At 40.2% G+C, this 22233-nt stretch overlaps 2 protein-coding genes across 2 annotated transcripts; one reads left to right on the top strand and one right to left on the bottom strand.

Moving 5' to 3' along the window:
• Window positions 1–12773: 12773 nt before the first annotated feature.
• RPF1 (ribosome production factor 1 homolog) lies at window positions 12774–18771 on the top strand. The gene is made up of 9 exons (XM_072343028.1): window positions 12774–13004; window positions 13084–13140; window positions 13494–13574; window positions 13998–14093; window positions 15016–15169; window positions 15709–15791; window positions 16648–16829; window positions 16909–17035; window positions 17797–18771. The coding sequence occupies exons 1-9, from the start codon at window positions 12834–12836 to the stop codon at window positions 17836–17838; spliced, it is 993 nt and encodes a 330-aa protein (XP_072199129.1). The 5' UTR covers window positions 12774–12833; the 3' UTR covers window positions 17839–18771.
• A 202-nt stretch (window positions 18772–18973) lies between these two features.
• Window positions 18974–22029, bottom strand: GNG5 (G protein subunit gamma 5). The gene is made up of 3 exons (XM_072343030.1): window positions 21645–22029; window positions 20726–20881; window positions 18974–19215 (listed from the first exon to the last, which is right to left on the bottom strand). Exons 1-2 carry the CDS (start codon window positions 21723–21725, stop codon window positions 20756–20758), a joined length of 207 nt encoding a protein of 68 aa, XP_072199131.1. The 5' UTR covers window positions 21726–22029; the 3' UTR covers window positions 18974–19215; window positions 20726–20755.
• Between the last annotated feature and the right edge of the window lie 204 nt (window positions 22030–22233).

The raw sequence follows: 22233 nt of genomic DNA, 5'->3' as shown, positions 1-22233 counted from the left end.
CTTTTTTTTTTTTTTTTTTTTTTTTTTTTTTCCCCTAGGCAAAAGCTTTAATAAAGGAATAGTTCTACTGCAACAAAGGAAATGAGCAAGAAGGGAGATGAGGACACATCCTAAGTCCATTAATGGCAGTGGGAATTTGCCTTCATCTTCAGTGGGAATACACTTTCAAAGACATGGGAATCGCCCATACAAACTGGAGGATAAAATCTGAACCTTCTGTGGTCTGTAACACAAACACAGTGGAAATGTCCCCAGCAGGAGTTTCACAGTCAGACTTGACCACAGTTCTGTGTGCAGTGCTGGGATGGACGTCATCATAGCTTCCGGCACAGGCAGTGTCTGTGGTAGAGCCCTCCCTGAGGCCGGGCCAGGCAGGAACCAAGCAGAGATGCATCTCCTCTTGGTGAACACTGACCCTCTTGCTGATTATGGGTTTATTTTCAATGCCCCGCATTTGGGAAGATGAACAGTGTGGACAGCAGGAATCTTCCCCAGGGAGATTCAAGATCTTCAAGGGCCAAGAACTCATCCTGGGTAAACGCTGCCTGCTGAATGGTGCAATAGCCAATGCAGGAAAGCCCAGATGAAGGACCAAGCATTTCTTCAGCTGTTGTTTTAGTACTGGCACTACACAGCAAAGTAGACATTAGTAGAACAGAGTTTCCATTCTTCTGCTAACAGCAGCATTCATCTCCTTCTCATCGCTTTGGTCTACTTCCACCCCCATGATTACACCACATCAGCTCACTCTGTGATAGCATGCACACTAGGACCTTGTTGTACTCTTGAAGGGTGAGTTCATCTGCCCCACAAGCACATGGCCCCTGTAGTTCTGTTTGAGCTCTTTAAGTCCTCCACTATCCTTGGTTATCAGTCACCAAAATACATCTGATAAGATAGAACCTTCCAAATAACCAAATTTTGCAGACCAGCAGGTGTGTCAGAAAAATGTTCCATGGGAGTACGCACTTTAAGGAAGAAGACCTCTTCATAACAACTTATCAAGTTATGTTTCATATTGGATCCGTGCTGCCAGTCCATTGCAATTCACACAAAGAAAAAAAAATTACAAGTATTTTCTCAGGAACCTTTTTAAAAGAAATATATTTACCATGTGCTAATGTGTCTGTGTTGTACATGGCACTGATTTTCAGCCCCTAGGGATAAGGAGGTCTATGAACAATCTTTAAGAGAGTCACAGATATGACTAAACAGTGAATAAGCCACGTGCAAATTTTCTAGATATTACACTTCTTAAGGAAGCCCACGCCTCTATTGGAAAACTAAAATAATAAAATAAAAAAATTCAAAAGCTGTGACTTTTTTGCAAGTCAGAATTTTATTCTTCTATTGAGTGTCAAAATATCATCTTTTATTTGATTTTTTTGCGAGCTTTGCCAAAGATTCTTCAGGAACAGACAACTTATGGTTTCGATTATTTTTATTTCCCCCCAAGAATGCAGTAAGTATTTCTTTAATACTAAACTCCATTGGTTTCCAGTGCCCTGACTTTTAACTATCACCTTGTATAAAATCAGTGTAAGAAATGAGAAATGAAGCATGCTTTTAAAATCATGTAGTAGTGCTATTAGATTCTGTGGGATTAGTTTGATAGTCCAAGTAAAATAACTGTCAGTTAGACAGATAGTGCAATAAAGGTGAAACACACTATTGCTGATAAAGTAATCTTCATTTCATGGTCCCAGACTTCTCCTACCATATGAGCACAGTGCTTGGTGGGATTGAGTGGCACTCACTGACATAACACTGCCGAACACAAACAACTTGATTACATTAGTTAAACCAACATGGTAGAGGCAAAGTGGAACTGAGCATCTTTGTGGCCCTTATCAAGTGTATTAGAAGTGCAGTTTCTTCTCTTTGCAAGGGTAATTTCATGTGTTAGGGCTAACAACATTTGGAACAAGTCCACTGTAATTTCAGTGTAGCATTGGATGAAGCGTGACAGTGAGATCAGTCAAGTAAAAAACTGGAAGAGTTAAACTCTTGACAAGTTTACAATAGCACTGCACAAATTGTGTGTGCACTTGTGCAATGTATCGAGCAGAAAGGAAATATGTTTCTTCTAAGAGGATACAGGAGTGGCTACTGCTACTGTGTACCAAAGCTATCTTTGAAAAGTTTGAATGATTTCTGTTACTTTCTTCACACAGATATTCCTACGTTTATGAGACCAGCAAAGCTCTTATGTTGCCAGCATTGCTCCGTCAGAGGGAACTGGTAAAAGGCTATCAGAAGGGTGAGGCCTGGTTTTCAGTACCTTCTCCAGACTGGGCTTCAAAAATGAAAGTCAGCTTTTTTTAAAAGCGATCTTTCATAACTATAGTTCAAAATGATGTATTTGCCAAGTGCTCAACAGCCTTGAAAATGGGGTCTGATGTGTTCAAGGTAAAAATAAAGGGATAAGCCTGTAACATTTAGAAACTTCTTACATATACTCTCAACTGGAACTTATGTTTTCCTTTTAAAAGAAAGAATAAGTGATACTTCTTTCATTATTGACACAGTTTTGTAACCCAGTGTTTTGAATTTTCTGTTTCAGACTTTCCCAGGATAAAGTTGTCTCAGCAGATGCCCCAGACTCTGCCAAATGATAGGCTTTCTAGACAGCTCAGTCATTTACTTCTGTTGCATGGTTTTCCATCTTTTCACATCCATTATTCCATCTTAACTTCAATTCCATGTTTTTTCTTCTGCAGGCTTATTAAAAAAAGCAACAAACAAACACGCCTGGACTGACAGGAAAGCACATGTGTCAGAACAGACTTTTGGATTTCTCCTACTTCAAACACATATAGCATCATAGCCATCATAGCCATCTGGGTGGGTGGCTTAATACTGAAGAGCACTTCATAAAGTCATTTGTATGGATGTATGAACATGCCTCTTATAAGAAGAAAGGTACAACTGAAGACCTCTAATACTGTAAAGAAATCCACTTAAAAGTGAAGAAATATGGGAATGACAATTGCCTGTGCAGCTTTGATTGCGTAGTTTCTTATAAGACTGTCTTTAATCACCCACTGGACAGTCCTTCATTTAGAGTACAAGATCTTCAGCATTCTCAGATAATGGGTAGGAGCGTTTTGCTTGTTTTTAATTGTTTTTATTAAATGTATAGTCTTCTGTTCCCACTTACTGCTCATTACCCAGCTCCTTCCCAGAAACTAACTCCATTCTGGAGTTTGACATGTTTAGCTCCCTGAAGCATTATCGTTCTTACATTTGGTCTAGGATTACCGTGGCTTTATGCAAAGGTTTTACCAAGCAGCAAAGCTTTTCTTAAAATCCACTGAAATGCTCTTCACTCTAAGTACATCATTTGGTTTCAGACAGGCAGTTTCCTGATATTAGTGTAACACAGTATCTTTTCAAAATCCTAGTAGGTGAAAGCTTGGTTTGAGAACACACTGGGATGTTCAGTAACACTGATATTTTAGGTCATGACTGTTAACAATCCTTGGAAGTGTAGGAAGTATTTAAAGGCCATGTGGTTCAGGAAGCCAGCAGTGGATTACGAGACAGAAAAATGAGGTATAACTAAAAAGGTAAAGAGAGTTGTCTGCTGCAGCTTGTCTTTTAAACAAGACAAATGGGAACAGCTCATGCACGGAAACATGAAGAGGACAGCACAGAGTGGTGGAGTGCCTGCCTCTTCCTAAAGCAGGATCATACCTAAGGAAACAGCCTAGGGATGAGGGCACCGGATTGACATCTTGCCTGAAACAACAGGATTATCTTGCTTCATCTATGCCATCAGGCTTAGGGAATGAAAGATCCTGAGCCCAAAGGACAGCAAATAATTGCTCCCCAGACAAGATGGACTGCTTCCTCTTGTAAAGGAAAAGCTTCTCCCCATTCAAAGCTGGACAGGTACATAGAGAAACAACAGCATGGCCAGGGGGTGCAGTGACGTTCATCCTTGTCAGGATGGCAGTCTGTTCCCAGGACTACCAAGAAAAAACACAGCAAAATGAACAGGTAAGAACAAAACTGTAAATATCAGCATCAATCTGGATTTTTATATATGTGGTCTGGAAAGTTATATACTCTGTTGTAAAATAGTCTAGGAGAATGATGGGCTAAAAACCCTCAACAGAGATCTGTGAAGAGATTATGTTCACCTGAGCACCATATTCTAGTTAAGCTTTTAGAAAGTGGAAGAGAACTTGGTCTTCAAACATCTGTGTTGGGTTCTCCATCAGCACTCCTCCATTTTTCAGTGATTATGCTTGGCATCATATCAACAATATCAGCCCTGGAGGTTGTGTAACAGGGTAATGATACAAGCCTTAGGGATGAAGGTGGAGGTGCTGGTAGGATGACAATGTCCCACCACCCACATACAATAAGAAATAATTGAGATTAGGTGAGTCTGCAGTCAGACATGAAAATTAAAAAAATTATTTATTAACAATTAAAAGAACAACTTAAACTAGATTTATAGTATATTTATAGTATTTAATTAGATTAGATTAAAAAGTCTGAAGTGATTTCTATAATCTTTTAGTCTGACTTCTTGTATAATAGAGAGCAGATTGTTCTGAGTTAGCTCCTTTTTGGACTAGATAGCATTATTTTAAGGAGAAAACATCATATCTTGGTATAAAAATTAACATAAAAACTATGATAATGCTGCGTAACCCTCTCAGTGGTCAGTTATGGTAAAGTATAAGTTAAGATTGCAGCTCTTGGATCTTTGTCTGCTAGATTGAAGCTATGTATTTTTAGAGGCATGCAAAGAGCCCTCATTAACTTTCTCTTTGATAAACTAAATGGACAGAAGTCTTTGAACCCCACTTTAGGAGAGTATCCTAATCCTTTAATCATGTTTCATGTTTATTCTATAAAATCCTTCTGATTTTTCATTGTTCTTTTTTACTTGAGAACACAGAGCCCATGTATGTTTTTCATCAGTGACAGATGCAGAGGATACATAAACCTCCATACTGTTTCTCAATATTTTCTTGCTTGGGCAATCAAGAGTTAGATTCTCTGTTTTAGTCACCATACCAGAGAAGTAGCTGTTGTGGACCATCAGAGACTCCAGCTCCTTTTCTCTGTCTGCTTCCCAGGAGAGCACTGGGAATGTAAGATTTTCTAGAGTTAGTCTAATTTATCTCTATAAGGAAAAAAAAAAAAAAAAAAAAAAGAAGTCACACTTTTTTCTAGAAGAATAATGCAGAAAGGGGCTTCTCTGAGGTTATTCATGAAACATATGTGAAAAAGGAAACTGATGATAGAATGGGACTTCTGAGTCCCACGTTGGCACTAGCAGTACATTTGAAATTGAATTGCAGAGGCCATGCCTAGATGCTTTACCAGCTGATGGATACTATCCTGGTATCAGACTGAATGTTGTAATTACATTCCAGGTGCATTTAAAACTAATGTCATTCTGCTGGTGAAATAAATGAATAGGACTCAACCATTAAACCTTCCCCCGTCAAAGGGAACCATGTTGTATTTTCTCTTCATTAATTATTGCACACAACCCTAGAAGATAAAAGTAAAGGCATTCCTCTGTACCAAGCAGGAGAAAAATACAATTGTATGGAATTATAGACAAAGGAAAATATTATCTTAGCAAATGCATACATGTCATCTTGAAGCTTTGACTGAAATGGTGTTTTTTTATTCTATCCTCCGTCTCTGACCTGAATAGCCACAGACTTCGGCATCAGTCTGTGCATGCTGGGTAGAGCAACAAACTTGCTGAACCACGTACACCAAGCAAAGGAACAACTGTAATAAGAAGCGTAACTTAAAACCAGATTTCAGGATGACTTTCCTTTCTTTGTTCAATCAAATCTTGTGCATCAGTCAGGATTAGATCTGACAAGCTTCTGCTGTAAAATGTTATAAAACAGGCTGAAATCTAGGCCAGGGCTAGGGGCATTCTTGGGAAGCTCTGTGGATTTCCTGGAGGGCAAGGTGTGGTTCTGTAAGTGGGAGGTTAACGCCAGTGATTTTCTGTTACCAGTAATTATGTGCAGCTTGAGTTACATTAATAAGAGCCACATATGCATACTGGAAAAAAAGAGTTTATCTGACACTGAGATTATTACATGTTGCTGGTTAACAATGTTCATTACCTTTGTTATTTTGTGATTAGCACTTATAAACGCCCAAAACCATGTTCACATTTTACCAACACATAAGAAAAAATGTTCTGTCATTCGGAGTCTAAAACAGAGGAATATCTCCTGATGTGTATTCCACCAGTCTTTTTAATGTTTTAGAACTAATTATCCTTGCTTTACTAATTGTTATAGCTAAACTCAGTCATTTTGCTTTTCATTATAATTCCTTCCAAATGTAGAAATATGCTTCCCAGAAAGTTATCCTAAGATGAAAACTCAGCATAGAAATATCAGTCTTAAAAGATTTTATAAACTGATAAAGAAAGGAAGCAGAATCTTAGCACAGGAGAGGGGCTGGGCAGCCTTAAGTAAAAGCAGCACTACCTTTCTAGTGAATAGTCACCAAAATTGAGCAATAAAAGAGGGGAAAAGAAATGATGATGTAGTCCAGCTAGAAATGTCGTCTAGCCTGATTTCATTAAAAACCCACTCTCTGCAGTCTCCTATCAAGTACTGTTTGAATATTATGACAGATATTCTAAAATTAGAATAGTTTTTCAAAGGTTTGGGTTTTTTTCCTCTCCATTCTGATGTTTCATAGCATTATTGGCTTTTCATGACATCGTAGTCCAGAAGGAAGCACTGATTCTTCTGCCTGACCTTTTGCCCACTGTAGGTGATAGAAGTAACTCAAGTGATTTCCACATAATTTCTGGGGAAGCTCAAATGCTTCCTTTGGAAAAAAAAAAAAATCACCTTCTCTGTTGAAAGATTTCAGGTGATGAGCAATACTTCACAAGCCTTTTTTTAATCCAGAAATGTCTCTTAGCTTTCAAAAACTGTATCTTTTAAAAGGTTCACCTGCTAAGCGGAAGATTACTATGATGACAATTATTCTCCTTACTGGGGTGATTTCACATTCTTTAGCTCTTATGTGATTCAGTGATGGGCTAAAGAGATGTGGGTTCTAAAATCTCTTCAGTAAGGGGAGTTTCTAGAAATGTCTGCTTAGCCACTTCCTGTTTGCCAGCTTTTGCAAAGATATCAGACCAAGACACACTGTTCCACCAATAGAAACCTTACGTAGTACATACACTGTGCTTCCCACATTTGCACACCCAAGGACTGCATTGCTGTGTGCTCTTAAATGCCTGTCTTTATTGCTACTCTTCATATCGCAGTCCTCCATCAGATAACTGATCTACATATTTCCTTCCTAGAAATATTAGCTTGTAATTAACTGTATTAGTTTGCACATTGTTCACATTAGCTCATCTTCCTTAAATTTCTGTTGACACTGGAAAATCTACCTTTATTATGTATCCCTTGACAACTTCTGTCTGTTATGTAAATATTAGCTACTAAGTTTTGAAATTAATAAATGCTTCTTACTTATTCACGCTTCCAAATAGAAAATGTTCCTGGGTCATTTTTCCAATTGAAAACATAAAGTATCTACTAAGAGACAAGCAGTAAAATGGCCAGACACTGAAATGTAACAAAATAGAAGCATAATTTTGTGATATACTTTGCTTAATTGTTGATAATATTTGTTGATAAGTGGGATTAAGAGAGATCTACAAGGGGAAATATAGATTCGCTTGAGGTATTCTACTCCATCACAAAGTAGTCCCATTATTTCTAAAGTAACATCTACAGATCAATTTGCAGCAATTTTGAAAAAGGAGAAAACTTCTGCATATTTCTGTGTAATGTACACAGGCAGAGAAACAAGCAAAACTGTCTGCTATATTCAGCTCTGTTTATTACGGAGCAAATGTTATTACCATACAGCACAAGCATGACTTAATATAAAATATCAGGAAATCAGAATCTATCTGTCTAGTAAGGATTCACACTCTAATAAACTCTTTCTTCTTCAGTATCTGGGGGAATATTTAATTAGGGTACCCCAAGCTAAGTGTAATTGCCACTAGTAGGAAAAATACTTCCTACAAAGAGGACCCCCCCCCCCCCGCCCCCCAAGAAACAGAAACATTGTCATTGACTGCATTTTTTTCCCCTATCTTTTTTTCCTTTTATTATTTTTCTTTGTTTTTACTGTTTGTTTATTTATTTATTTATTTTGTTGGCTTATATACAACTAATGCATTATCTAGTAGTTTTAATCTACCAGTTTACCAGAAATGATGACAGATTTGCGGGAAATCAAACACCCAGTATTCATCAGGCTGATCTGCTCAGATTAAAATAATGGCTGGCTATAGCATCCTGATAGGTCTCGTGGGAAGGAATTATTTTGATGTCTGATATAGTTACATGTTTAAGGTTGTGTTGAAATCCACATATAAGCAACTTCTAAGTCTTCTTTAAAACTCTAATGAGCTTTAAAGCTGTTCAGTTAAACTCAGTAGTCAGGGGAACTTCCATAATATTTAAATAACACACTGACAAGATTTTTTTTTTGCAAGCACGCTGCATAAAATGCCTTATTTTTAAATGCTCTGACTTGCTTCATTTTTCTTTAGATAACTTTTGCTGTTTCAAACTTCCAAGCATTTGAATTCTCCTCACGCACACGTTTTTACACATTCTGAGATATTAGATGTTTCACCGTTGGAATGCATAACGAATCACTTCTCTTCACACAGTATAGTAAGAGGGTTACACAAAGCTGAATTGCTGCAACTTCAAGATGAGAAAGAGGAAATATCCAGGGAACCACAGGTCTGTCAGCCTCACCTCAGTCTCCAAGATGATTGTAGAGCAAACACTCCAAGAAGCCATTTCCAAGTATTTGCAGGTCGCAAAGTTGACTGGGAACAGCAAGTGCAGTGTGACTTTACCAAGGACAAACCTTTGATGAGATTGGCTCAGCAGAGAAGAGCTTTGCATGCTGTTTACCTTGATTTAGGAAGACATTCAACATAGGCTACAAGAGCACTGTGGGAGATGAATTTGTGAAATATGGAGTGGACCATAAGGTGGGTGTGCAGTTGGATGGGATATTGGGTACAGGTGGTGACCAGAAGTACAAAGTCCAACAGAACTGTCTAGTGTTAAGGGTGATCATCATGGACCCATAAAAATGCCCAAATAGTTCACTAATAACCGAGCCATTGCACACTTGGCAAGTTCTTGCATTATACCTATTTTAAGGAGGGATGTGTGTGTCAATAGTCTGGCAGATAAAGCTGCTGTTTAGAGGAGTCTTTGCTTTTTTACCATTGTATTCTTTCTTATTTGAGAGACTTTTTAAAATAAAAACCACAAAAAGCAAGAAGACCAATGAAATTCTAAAAAGCTAGGGCATTACAGAATGAAAAGTGACCAAGAAGATTTCACTTAGTCTTCTTATGCACCTATCCTATAACATAGACTTTAATTTTAGGGACAGGCACTTAGGCTGCATTCCTCATATAGACCTGGGACTTCTAGAGTCTGATAGCTGGAAAGATCCTGAACACGGTAAAGTGAGCCATAAACCTGATAATAGCTGTGGTTTGAATGCATGATACTAAGTATTCTCAAATATCAAGCTTTGGGTGTTTCACTCTGGGCTTTCATAGATACACATAGATACATTTTACTTTGGCAAACTTGTTTCATTTTCCCACCTGCATGATGGAGCCAATGCTTCTTCCCTATATGCCCACGCCAAATGCCACAAAGAAAAAATAATCTGAAAAAGCACATTGAAATAATTAATTTCCATATTGAGTTATGGAATTAATACAGGCATTTGGAGCACTTAAAAAGATCTAGTGTTCATCCTGAAATGTTAGATAATACCTAGCTTCACTGAGCGTGATCCCCATTTATCCATTAGAGAGATTGCCCTAGGTGATTGAAAATAGCGATTAAAGTCTGTAAACAAGATCCAGTAAGGAATGCAAGCCTGTAAGTCCTAAACAGATGATCCTGAAAACTACCCATGCAGTTCCTGCATAGGCAGGAACATGTCATTTTATTTTGTTCCCCTGTGTAATGTTTCCATTTGGTTCTGGGTATGCCCAAGTCTGGGAGCAGTCTGGAAGTAGCTGAGTGGCTAAACATTTATTTCATGTGTACACACTGTTGGATGAACAAGACATTTCTGCAGCAGAGATCCTAGACAGTATGGGACCAAGTAGCAAATGGTATCATTGTTAATCTTTCATATGTCAGCACAGCAGCAATAGATTGAATCAGAAGAATCAAGAAAGTTCCCAGTTTTCAAAAACCTAAGGGTTTGTGGTTAGATTGTTCCACTGAAAAGAAGGATGTGAATCTGTCTGCAGAGGCTAGGAGGTCCTGTCTCTTGTCTTGTATGCGAATACTTTAAGTTTGGAATTACCAGTGAAAGAAAGCTACTGTCACTTAGCTTTGCTACATAGAGAGCAGGCAGAGGCTGCACAGAAGAGTGTGAAGGATGCCTCATTTGAAGGGCCTGATAAGGCTCAGGCATGATCAGGGCTACTGTGCTAACTGCTGAGCAGATTCAGGGCTGAGGTGCTTACAGGGATAACAAAAACTGGACCTTTGGGATGGAACAAACTTATCCATACAGAACTGTGAAGCAATAGGAGAACTGCCTTTAATTGAGCAAGTAAAGTGCAGTTGCTTAGTTCAGCAGTGTGCTCCTGCCAGTTAGCCCTCCTGCACAGCTGGATTCATTGCAGCAGTATGCAATCCACTGCACAGCCTTGTATTTCCTCTCAGCACTGCCTTATGCTCCTTAAATTCATTAGCCTCTTTGACTTAGTTTGACTACCAGAACTATATACCAGTGGTGTACCAACTGTATACCAACAGTATAGATATGTTCTTCACTACCTGTGTAAATTCAAAGGGCCTAGAGATTTTGCAGAAAGCTTTGAGAGCCCAAAGTGTGGATCTCAGCAAAGGTGGTCCCTGAGGGAACCTTCAGCCACATCACTGCTTACCACTGCTTTGTTGTGACCTCACGTTCCTGATGCTTCTCTTCTCTTGAACAGTCCTAGATTCATGACAACTCTGTTTCCAAGTGTGTAACCTTGGAGAATATTGTCCTAGGGGAAAATCAATTGCTTTGCCCTAATCCTCACCTTTATTAACACGCTGAGAACCTGTAGAACTTAAAACTTGAATGTTACTTTACAGAGACTGTGTTCATGAATTTTGTGATCTTCGAATTATTACTGTCAGTTGGAGGTTAGCTGTTTAACAACCACCACAAAGAATCCTGATTACAAGGGGAATAGCTTTGCCACACCAATAAGGTAGCATAACTACTGTTAAAATTAATCAATTTTAAAAACACATACAACAGCTTTTTATTTTCCACATTAGAAATAATTAATAATAATAAATTAAAAAGCCAACAATGTTTTGTAGGAAGGAAGGGAGAGGAAGGAAGGAAACCTGTAGGCCATATCTCTCTTCACACAGAGGCAACAGTTTGGTTTAGAGCACTGCACTTTCTGGGTCTTTTTTTTGTCAGTAAAGTGAATGTTGAGGAAAAGTAATACATCCTGTCTATATTCAGCTAATGAAATTAGGGATTTTTTTTTTAAAGAGAGGGAAAAAACAGCAAGATGCAAATCAAAATGATGCTTCCACTACTGAAACTCAGTCGGTGGTAATTTACAGAAAAAAAAAAGAATATTCTGGTCAAAATTCTATGAAGAAATTAACAGCACACATGCGTTCATTACTTGGGCTTTCTCTTGAAATTCTAATTGTACCCTGTGATCTTACTTTACCAGGACCACAGTACGTTTCTGGTGTCTTTCTACTGCCCCTCCTTTGCCCTAGGAAGTTCCTGTATTATTGTGTATCATTATTTTGTTCCTGTGAGTCCTTGGAAGCTTATGAATAACATTAAGAAGTTGTCTTCCCTGTGCTAGGAAAGGAGAGTGTGTTTTTGTCCACATGTAAGCAGCCACTGAGCTTCACAGAGTTATGACAGACAGGTAATGATTCCAGTTGAATCTAAAAGTACAAATAGTTCAGAATTTCCTGCAAAACTCTACTAACAGCAGTAATTAAAAATCTCTGTTAATGACTTTTTAGGGCCACACTTGCAATCTCTGATATTTGCATCAGCTGCTAAGAAAAAATTACAGAGAGTCCTTAGTTTGCATATTCCCAACTAAATCCTCCAAACCTTAATTACCATGGAAACTACTTATCCTTAAGGCACTATGGATAGCTGAAACATTCTTCTTGACAAAAATGGCAGCGAGGCCATAAAAAAATGGGTCTGCGTGCAATGAGACCTTTGATCTTTCATTTACTTTTGTGTTTGAAGTCAAGCTGGACAGGCTCTGGGCAGGAGGTGTCCCTGTTCCTGACAGAGGGTTGGGTTACAGGATCTTTAAGATCACTTCCAAGTCAAACCATCCCATGGCTCTTTGAAAGCATCCTGTTTCAAGTAGATGCACGCAATAAACAAACTCATTCCAGCCCCGCAAGCAAAATGTCCGTAAGTGAAACATGTGCGTGTTTTCATTCGTGTAAACCCATAACTGGGTCATGTTTGTTGAAAGCTTTCCACTTGCATTTTGTGCCGCTCCTACAGATGTGCTCAGGGCCAGGCCGGGCAGGGCACGGGGCAGCCGGACCCGCTGGGTAACAACGCTGCCATTGCAGGCGGTCGGAACCTAATCCACACCACGACCGCCCGCACCGAGCCCATCCGCCCGAACACTACGGCCATGCGCATGCGCGCCGGAAGCGACGTTATTCCTTCCGGCAGAGCATGCGCTGAGTGCGCTCTCTGGTCAGCGGGCCGAGGCGCAGCGCAGCATGGCGGCAGGAGGTACGGTGGCAGGCCCGAGTCCGGGACCGGCGGGGCAGGATGTGGAGCCAACGGCCCCGGAGCGCGTCCTCTTCCCGCCGACCTTCAGCGTGTCCGAGATCAAGAACAAGCAGCGGCGGCACTTCATGTTCCTTCGCTGGAAGCAGCAGCAGAGGAAGGTGGGCGCGGGCCGGTGCGGCGGCGTGAGCAGAAGGCGAGCGGGTGGCTTCGGGCTGACGGCTCTCCCCTTCTTTTCAGGAGAAGCTGGCGCTAAAGAAGAAGCGGAGGAAAGAACGAGAAGCCCTCGGGGATAAGGTGAGGACTGTGCTCTCACCCACAGTGCTGTTCTGAGCTGCTCTTACCCAGCCTGGCCAAACCCCTTACACAGCTGTTGTCTGCTTGTCGCTTATTGCCTTCTCTTCCTAAACTGCTGCAAAAGCGTATTGATGGTAGAAGAAAGTTGTGATTTCCTGAGTTACAATTTTGCAATAGTAGTGTGAGTAAAGGAGCAAGCGCTGTTACCTCCTGTTTGGCATTCAGTTGTGGGTGTCAAGGATAGCGTGTTCCTGTTGCATGTAGAGCTTTAGGTAGCACAATCTCATGGTAGTTTTTGCAATACTTTATAATGATGTGAGTGTGTTACATTAATAACAATACCTTTATTTTAGGCACCTCCAAAAGCCATTCCAAAGACTATTGAAAATCAGAGAATTTATGATGAAACAACTGTAGATCCTAATGATGAAGAGGTAACTGTTTAATTTTTGCATATGTTGTTAACCATCTTTGTTGTGTTTGTTTTTTTTTTCTCCAAAGAAGAGCCTTAAAATATAGATAAAATAAATATAGATAAAGTCCATTGTTCTGGACTCTTCTGTTAAGATGTTAGTGGTTTACTTTTCATGTACTGGATTCATCAGGACAAGATTTCCTTTCATTTCATTATTTACCTTAAATAATTCCATTTTAAGTTACAGCTGTTGATAGTAAAGCCTGTCAGATTGCTTTAGTCTACACTCTTTAGAATGCAAAAACCACGTGTCTTGTAGGACAGGGCTTGTGAACGGGGTTTTTTCCTGTTAAATTTAATTTCATCAAATTAGATCAGATTTGTACAACTGTTATTCATTTATTTAATGCATGGTAGATTGACAAGACTACTTTTCTTCTAGGTTGCTTTTGATATAGCAAATGATGAATTTGCACCATATTTCAACAGACAAACAGTTCCAAAGATTCTTATTACAACATCAGACAGACCTCGTGGGGTGCGTATGCCGTGCTTGGATTGTTCTGAGCAATGTGTTGTACAGTACTGTGGTTTTCCTGTGTTTGGTTAATTACACTTTTAGTATAGAAAAGTCTGTAAAAGCACAGCTTCCTTGTATGCTCTCAGTAGAGACAAAGGAAACTTGATGAGCAGGAGATACTTTGTGCTAAACTATTAAGACATGAGTCCTTTGGGTTCTAGCACCATTCAGGATGGACTTAATCTAACTAACTGGGGACACAACATTTCTCATCTCCAAGTTTAATATGATGCACAAGTCCATGATGACTGTATACAATCTCATGTAGGAAAAACTACAAAACTGGAAATAATGTTTCCTTGTGTTGTGGTTTTTTTTTTTTCTGCTGTTTATAATTTAGTGACTGTTGGGAAGCTTTATGTGCCTACAGTCTGCTAGCTGCTTTAGCACTGTTTGTTTCGTTAAAAAGCTCAGGTTTATGTTCCTGTATGTGATGGTGTGCATTACCTAATTTGGAAGATTTCTGATACTTTGTGAAAATCACTAGAAAGTGATTTTAAGAATAAGAAACCATATACCTCTAACAGGTTCTCTGGAAACGAGGCAATATTTCTGTTGAAATACTAGCAACTTCTTGTAAAACAAGGTCCTTAAAATATTATGAGTCTAGGGATTATGCTTTTGTAATGTTCCCATTTTACTATGGAAAGAAAATAATCCATTCCAAAAAAAGCTGTCCCTATGTGCTGCAGTTATTGCCAGTAAATTAGTTCTCCAGCAACTGAATGAAACAATTTGGTAGCCTGTTGATGGCTTATTAATTCCGGTATCTCTGTTCACATTGAGGAGAGCAGTCAGAATGAGCAATCCTCTGTCCTACCTTGTGTTTAAATTTGTCACTGTATTTACTGCATTGCGATTTAACTCATCCGCTTTACAGAGAACAGTGAGATTCTGTGAACAGTTGTCTACCGTTATCCCTAACTCACATGTCTACTATCGCCGAGGATTGGCTTTGAAAAGAATTATTCCACAGTGTATTGCAAGAGACTTCACAGATCTAATTGTCATTAATGAAGATCGCAAAATACCAAGTATCCTTTGTGTACACACTAAAATAAATGCAGTATTAGCTCTAGGCTATGGGGAAATTTCTTTTTCTTCAGTATGTCTTTAGATCTCCTTTACTCTGGATTTTTTTCTGCACTGTGCAGCTTATAGGATAATTATAGAGTTAAAAATCACTGTGCCAGCTGAAGTATCTGATGATTAACGGCACTTGAAATTATAAATGAAATGATGGTGGGTTGTTTGTGGGCTTTTTTTGCTTGTTTTGTTTCAGTAAGCTTAGCTTCCCTTCCTGCACAGAAAGTTTCTTTTGGTTTTGCTGACCTGATAAGTACTGCAGAGGTAACAATATAAAAGGTTAGGTATTGAAACAAGCTTTAATGCACCTGCCAGAACACTAGCTAACTAGTTTCTGAATGTATTTTGGAAGACATAATTAAACCTTGTAAATTAGGCATAGCTATTGGTTATAATGTTCTGATGCCATACTGCGTTTGACAGAACATGCTTCTCCATAAATTACATTTCAAATTTTACAAACTTTTTTCTTTAACTCTGTGAACAGATGGGCTTGTTTTAAGTCATCTTCCTGATGGTCCAACTGCTCATTTTAGAATGAGCAGCGTCCGCCTGCGTAAAGAAATAAAGGTGAGACTCTAACAAAAACTTAATAAAATGAAACCCACAAAAGTGTGCTCTAGTTTATCAATAACTATGTTCAGTTTACCTGAGCTGTCCCGGCTGGTTGCGCTTTTGTGAGGTTCATCTGATTGTGTACAGATGGTCTTTCTCAGCTCACAGGAGGCTGAAGACCGTAACAGTCTACTTCCGTAAGCGGTGTATTGCAAGTTTCGTAGTTACCACTGAATTTGCCTGCCTAGTATTTTTATAGCCGTATCATCTAACACTAATACAGGATATGTGTACCCAGTGCACAGTACATACGCAATAGGGTATGTAGAGTAAGTGGTATACAAGATTTCAGTAAATGCAGTTCCTAGTCTTGAATAAAACTTAGTTTTTCTTATCTTACAGCCTTGTCACCTGTTCTACAGTAAGTATTGCTTATTTAGCCCAGAATGACTTGCAGTGTAATGGTTTGGGGTTTTTTTTTTCCTTTTTTGAATTATGTAATTTTAAAACATCACCTGTCTTTAATAAAGGCTGTTCCTTATATTCTTCCTTGCTATGTCTGGAGAGAGATTTTCAGCCTCCTGATTCTTTGCTGTAGTTAGTGCTGTCAGGAATGAAAATTAATGCAGCAGAGAGGAAATACAAAACTTTATTTGTGCTTTTTCATTAAATTTGTGTTGTTAAGCCAAAGATCCGTATGTTACCACCTGTTTTACTTACTTACAAACTTACATACACATTTTTTCAAAAAACCAGTTAGGCATATTATCAGGCCCTGGTTGTCTACACCCTGTTTTATTTCAGTCCTGTCTTTGATAGTACATTAAAATAATTTTGCATGCCATCTGGTATTTGTATTCTTTCACTGCAGAGAAAGGGGAAGCAACCCACAGAACATGTACCTGAAGTGATCCTGAATAATTTTACAACAAGGCTGGGCCATTCTATCGGTCGCATGTTTGCTTCTCTCTTCCCACACGATCCTCAGTTCATTGGAAGACAAGTAGCTACGTTTCACAACCAACGAGACTACATCTTTTTCAGATTCCACAGGTAACTTCTTGCCCCACAACTCAAGAATGTGAGATATTGTTCACATAACTTAACAGCTAATCACTTCTTCTGTTTCAAGGTATATATTCAAGAGTGAAAAGAAAGTGGGAATTCAAGAACTTGGGCCACGTTTTACACTAAAGTTGAGGTCTCTTCAGAAGGGAACCTTTGATTCCAAATTTGGAGAATATGAATGGATTCATAAGGTATGTCTGAGTTATATTGTCTTCTTGGGAACAGAGAATACATCTGACACGAAATGTAACCATATGTTTCAACCTAGCAAAGCACTTTAAGTGCAGTTCTCAAAACAGAAATGCCTAAGTGAAACACTGAGAGCTATTTTTTCATCAAATAAGTAAAGTAGAAGCCTTCTGCTGTATAGCAAGGATGATGAGTGTCAGTGTATCATGACTACTTACAGTGTGTAAGGCTTTGAACATGTACCAATATAAGCAAAACTGATAAACACTCTTGGTACAATCTGGTATTGGAATTCTAGCAAGCTTGACTAAAAACATTTTTTGCAAGGTCAGGGTAAGAACTGTAATGTAAAAACAATTAAGCTATTTTATCAAATGCTGATTCTTACTTTCTATTCAGTATTAACACTGACTTCACCATGTCTTCAGGTGAAGTTCACGTTACTCTTGGTAACAATTAATGACTTTGGTAGTCACTTTGCCTATTAACTGCATGGTATTCAAGCTATGTAAGAAGAAAAAAATCTAGTATTTATGACATAGGCCACAATGTGTACAATACTGTTTGTTTGACACTGTGCCTGCTGTCTGTAAATACTTTTTTAACAGCTGATCTCCACATTTCTCCCTTGTTTGTCTCGAATTGCTGACTACAATAATGCAGTTGCTCTGTGGTGCATTTCACTGCATTAGTGTAAGCTTGAGTTGTCATCTTTGTATACCATTGTATGAATTTGCTGTTAATAACTTCTCTTAAATTCCAGCGTCGAGAAATGGACACAAGTAGAAGAAAATTTCACTTGTAATGGACTGTTACTTGCCAATTGCTCACGACCAGAAATATGACAGTATCTTTGAACTATGGATCATCTCAAATTCAGCTGGTGATAACAACACTGGACAGTATCTGGCTGCAGAAAGACAAAGCATGAACTGTTCCTGTAGAAACTTTCAATGTTTAAGTAGGACTGCATTTTTTTTTTTTTTTTTTAAATTTTTTTCCATGGTTGTAGCTAAATCCAATGTGACAGAGTGCAACCTTTACCAGTTTAGTAGGAAGACCTATGGTAATGTTAGAGAAGGCTGTAATTCAGTTATCAGTGAAGCTTTGTTATGACTGCTGCTGTACTGTAAATAACTTATAGTTTACTGAAGACAGCGTTACAGTTTTTTTTTTTCAAAATAAAGTATTTTCACATATACAGTTTATTTTCTTCCCTGTTAAGCAGCTAGATGGAGTCACTCTGCATTCTGATCAGGTAAGAGAGAAATATTTTAAACCTCTAACAGTGTTAGTTTAAAAAAAAGCAAAAACACACCAGTCTCCTGCATAGAGAATGTTGAGAAAGCTCTATACAGACTGGTATATATTTAGAAGAAATATTTACTCAGGACAGTTAAATCATAAGGCCAGCTCCCAAGAAGTAAATGAAGCTCAGTAGAACAGGTGAGATCTCTGAACAGGATTTTTTCCATTAGAACCTTTATGTTTTTTTCAGTTGTTGTAATGATAATTGAGTTGGTACTACCTGTGGAATGAACGTGTTTTGGCTTAAATTTGCACATTCAATGGCTGCTATAAAGCTCAGTTTTCTTTTGGATTACTTTCTTTCCATTGTGTACCTAAGTGGTACTTTTTAGTATTAATATAAGGGGCTAAAATGAATCAGATGAATGAATCTGATTGCTCCTTAAGGAAAGCTAGCTGTAGTTGAATGATAAAAGAAGAGCCAAAACCTACTTTTTGCTGCTCTACTCTGCTTCTAAGCATACTAGTGATGAAGCCTCGTTCTTCAAGAGTATCAGTCCAAGGCACACTTGTAGCACCACAGAACACTTTAAGATAAGCTCTTGTGATTATCTTTAGCTTCTGAAGAATGATGGAGTAGCTGATGGGGTGTCAACATATCCCACCTTCTTAGATTAACTTCAACACAAAACTAAGTCAAAACATTTTTATTTTTTGCTTGGTATATAAAACTGATTCCCTCATGAACAGAATTATTGTAACTAGCATACAGTTCTTTTGGAGAGGTAGATGGTAAGAGGTTTGACAACAGTAGCATTTTACAGTTAGATTTGGCACATTAAAGCTAAGCTTTTGTACAGACTTCAAACCAGGCCACTCCTGAAGGCACTCTGCCCCTACAGACGTCAGCAGTTAGGAAAAGATGCTAAAAGATCTGAAAAACAAAACAAAATGAGGTGGTTAGAGATAAGCAAAGAAGCAATCCTATGTCTAAGAATATGCATAGACAGCTACTTAAAAGTAAAAAAATCCCTTTTTTTTCTACAGTGGTTTAATAGAACTTAAATTATAAGCTTTCAAAGCCATGAGGCTATCCTCCAGAGGGTACAAGAAGATAATCAAAGCCATTACAAAACAGCTGACACGTCGCATCTTCTGGAAGCTGAATCTAAGTAGTAGGGCAGAGTAAGTCATTTCTGGTCATTTGATGACTAGAAATATTAAGCATCTACTTCACCTTTGAAAAGCAGGGTAGTCTGGGTAATTTAACAAATCACACTTCCTCTTCACTCTACACAGTTGGTGCAGACTGTGCAAGCATGAACTCTATTGGTTCATCTCATAAGCACTGGGGTTACTACTAAGAAATTCACTGTTTTGAGGAAGTGCTTGCAAGAGATGAAAGGGAGAAAATAAATCTGTTCCGTGTATGTAGCTTAAGTAAAACTGCTATTCTAATGCCTTTTACCTGTAGCTATAAGCAAAAAGAATCAGAAAAGGTACGTGGGGGCAATAATTTAAAAAATATTAACCCTGTTTTACCCCATGAATTACTGCTTACAACTGGAGCAACGATGCTAGGAACAGAACTCAGTTCAGAAATGTTATCTTTTAAAAATGAATAGTTTATAAAGTTCATAATGAACCTTCAAAAGAACTACTCTAAAAAAGCTCTGTGACTCGTGGTCTTGGTAAGACTTCCGTGAATCTAAACCTGATCTCTATCTTATCACAAGGATTTTCAGGTAATGCCCAATTAATTGTCTTGATAGTGACAGCAGCAGTGTTAATGAACCTGAGAAAGTTTCAGAATGAAAGTACAAAGGAATACTTAACAGTTTCTAGTTACTTGAACTGCAATCCATGTAGTAGCCTATTTCAGGGGGATGTGGGTGTTGATACAGTTATTGGCCTATGTAATTTTGACTTAGAGGGCATTTTCTGTAGCAGACAGGGCCCTCCTTTGAGAGCATCACTAACCTAAGCTCTTTGAGAAGTGCTCCTTAAGAGTTTAAAAGCTAAGTCCTAAGAACTAAAATCTGTTTCATCTGCTACAATTGGCATTTACTACATAACTCTTCAGGCAGGTAATCCTATGTGAAAAAAGGAAATGATGCTTTTAACATAGAAGGAAGCTGCAGCAGAACTACATTACGGACAGGTTAATCTAGGCAGCAGCTCAGTAACAGCTGGCCCCCAACTACTTCAGCTTCAATAGCAGAAATGGGTTGAAGCCCTCTAACATCCAACTACTACCCACATATGAACTGTATCTGGTACAGAGCTACCCTCCCGGTTTGGGAGGAAAGGACCAAAACGGGGATCCAGACCAACACCAGTTGTACAAGTCAGATGCCTCTTTGGAATGCTTTAAACACAGACAGTCTCACTTAAAGCAGCTTATTTTTAATGACAGAAGAAAGTCTGAGTCTTTAAGAACTTACCACTGAAAGATACATAAGTAGTCCACGTAATTACAAAAATGAACAAACTTTCTGGGGACGGAATGGATTTGTACTTGATGATACTCCTGTCAGCAGGGGATCATGCTGTGCATTTTGCAGGCAGAACTGCTTCAGGTCCACAGCAGCCTGAGAAACCTGGGTGTAGGAGGAGCTGGCGTTAGCACTCATTGATCGGACTGTGCAGAGGATGTAATTGCATCAAGAAATACAATATTTAATGCTGTTAAGTACACCCCAAGCAGATGTCATACAATCGTCTTCTGCTTTGTCAGTCAATAACTTATAGAAAGTATCTGAAAAATTAATGCTAAAAAGTCTCTAGGTATGAAATGTGAACGAAGAATTACTACGTCTTGAGGAGCGCTTTGTTAAACGCACAAAGACTCCTTGTTTTCTCGGAGTGCCTCTGATGAGACAAGGCCCAGTCGCAGCCGGGGAACGCCGTGACACGTCCTCGGCACGCCTGGCAGCGGAGCCTCCATTTTCCAGCGCGGGGCCGAGACGCCAGCCAAGCAACCTGTTGCTAACCCCCCTCGGGCAGCAGCAGTCTGACGGGAGCGGACGCTCCCAGCCCACGGAAATGAAAGGGGAGAGCTGCTACTCGGAGCAGCGCTGGAGCCGAGGCGCAGCCCCCGCCAGCCCCGGGGGACGCGGGAGGGTGGGGCCGGAGAAGGGAAGGAACGCGGCCACCCCCGGGGGCCAGGCTCGGTCGGTGCGGCTCTGGGGCGCGGGTCGGCCTCCGGTGCCGCAGCCAAGAAGGGTCGTCGGGGCGCTGGGAGCCGTCGGCCCGGCCCTGCTCGCCTTGCCCCGCGGCTCAGCCCGGCCACCTCCGAGGGGCGCCGTGGGGCGCGGCCCCCAGCGGTAATGGCGGCGCGACCGCCCCGGCCCCGCTGCTCACCTTGACGCGAGTCACGCTGGCCTCCAGGCGCAGCTGTTGCACCACCTTCTTCATGGCCGCCACGTTGGAGGAGCCCGACATGGTGGCAGTGACAGCAGGCGGCACACCCAGACACAACTTTCCGGCGCGTCCCAAACTCTCGGCCCGGGGGCGCCTGCGCAGCCGGGGCCGGGACCGCCTCGGGGGGCGCTGCGGAGCCGCCGGGAGCCGCGGGGCGGAAAGCCGGGAGTCGGCGTGTCTCGCCGTGCTGCGCGGGGCCCGGCCGGGGAGGGCTGAGCCCCGGGGCGGTGGGGTTGAGTTCCGGCTGTGACGGGTCGTGGCCGTCGCCCGCTGGCGCTGTCTGTGCGGGAAGGGCGAAGAAGGCAGTTTTAAACCCAGGGTGGCAAAGCGCAGAGACAGTATCAAGAGAGCTTTGCGTTTGCCGGTGCGTTTGGCTCTTGTCCGCAGATTAGAAGCAGATCAGTGTGTCACTGCGGAAAGCGTCCAGCAGCTTGTGACACGAGGGCTTAGAGGGCATGGTAGCAAGTGTGACAGCCGGGTTTCCATGGGATGTTGTGTTTGGACAGTACAGCGTGGAACGTGCCGCATA

The sequence above is a fragment of the Excalfactoria chinensis genome, chromosome 8 (genome assembly GCF_039878825.1).
Source record: "Excalfactoria chinensis isolate bCotChi1 chromosome 8, bCotChi1.hap2, whole genome shotgun sequence".
NCBI classification, from domain to species: Eukaryota; Metazoa; Chordata; class Aves; order Galliformes; family Phasianidae; genus Excalfactoria; species Excalfactoria chinensis.
Note: the sequence above shows the minus strand (reverse complement) of the source record. Positions and strands in the feature narration are given on the sequence as shown.

Coding starts and splice junctions, on each gene's coding strand:
- RPF1 (XM_072343028.1), top strand. CDS start 12,834: ATGGCGGCAGGAGGTACGGTGGCAGGCCCGAGTCCGGGACCGGCGGGG. Junction 13,005..13,083: donor GGAAGCAGCAGCAGAGGAAG/GTGGGCGCGGGC, acceptor CCTTCTTTTCAG/GAGAAGCTGGCGCTAAAGAA. Junction 15,170..15,708: donor TGAAGATCGCAAAATACCAA/GTATCCTTTGTG, acceptor CTCTGTGAACAG/ATGGGCTTGTTTTAAGTCAT.
- GNG5 (XM_072343030.1), bottom strand. CDS start 21,725: ATGTCGGGCTCCTCCAACGTGGCGGCCATGAAGAAGGTGGTGCAACAG. Junction 20,882..21,644: donor CCAGCGTGACTCGCGTCAAG/GTGAGCAGCGGG, acceptor TCCTACACCCAG/GTTTCTCAGGCTGCTGTGGA.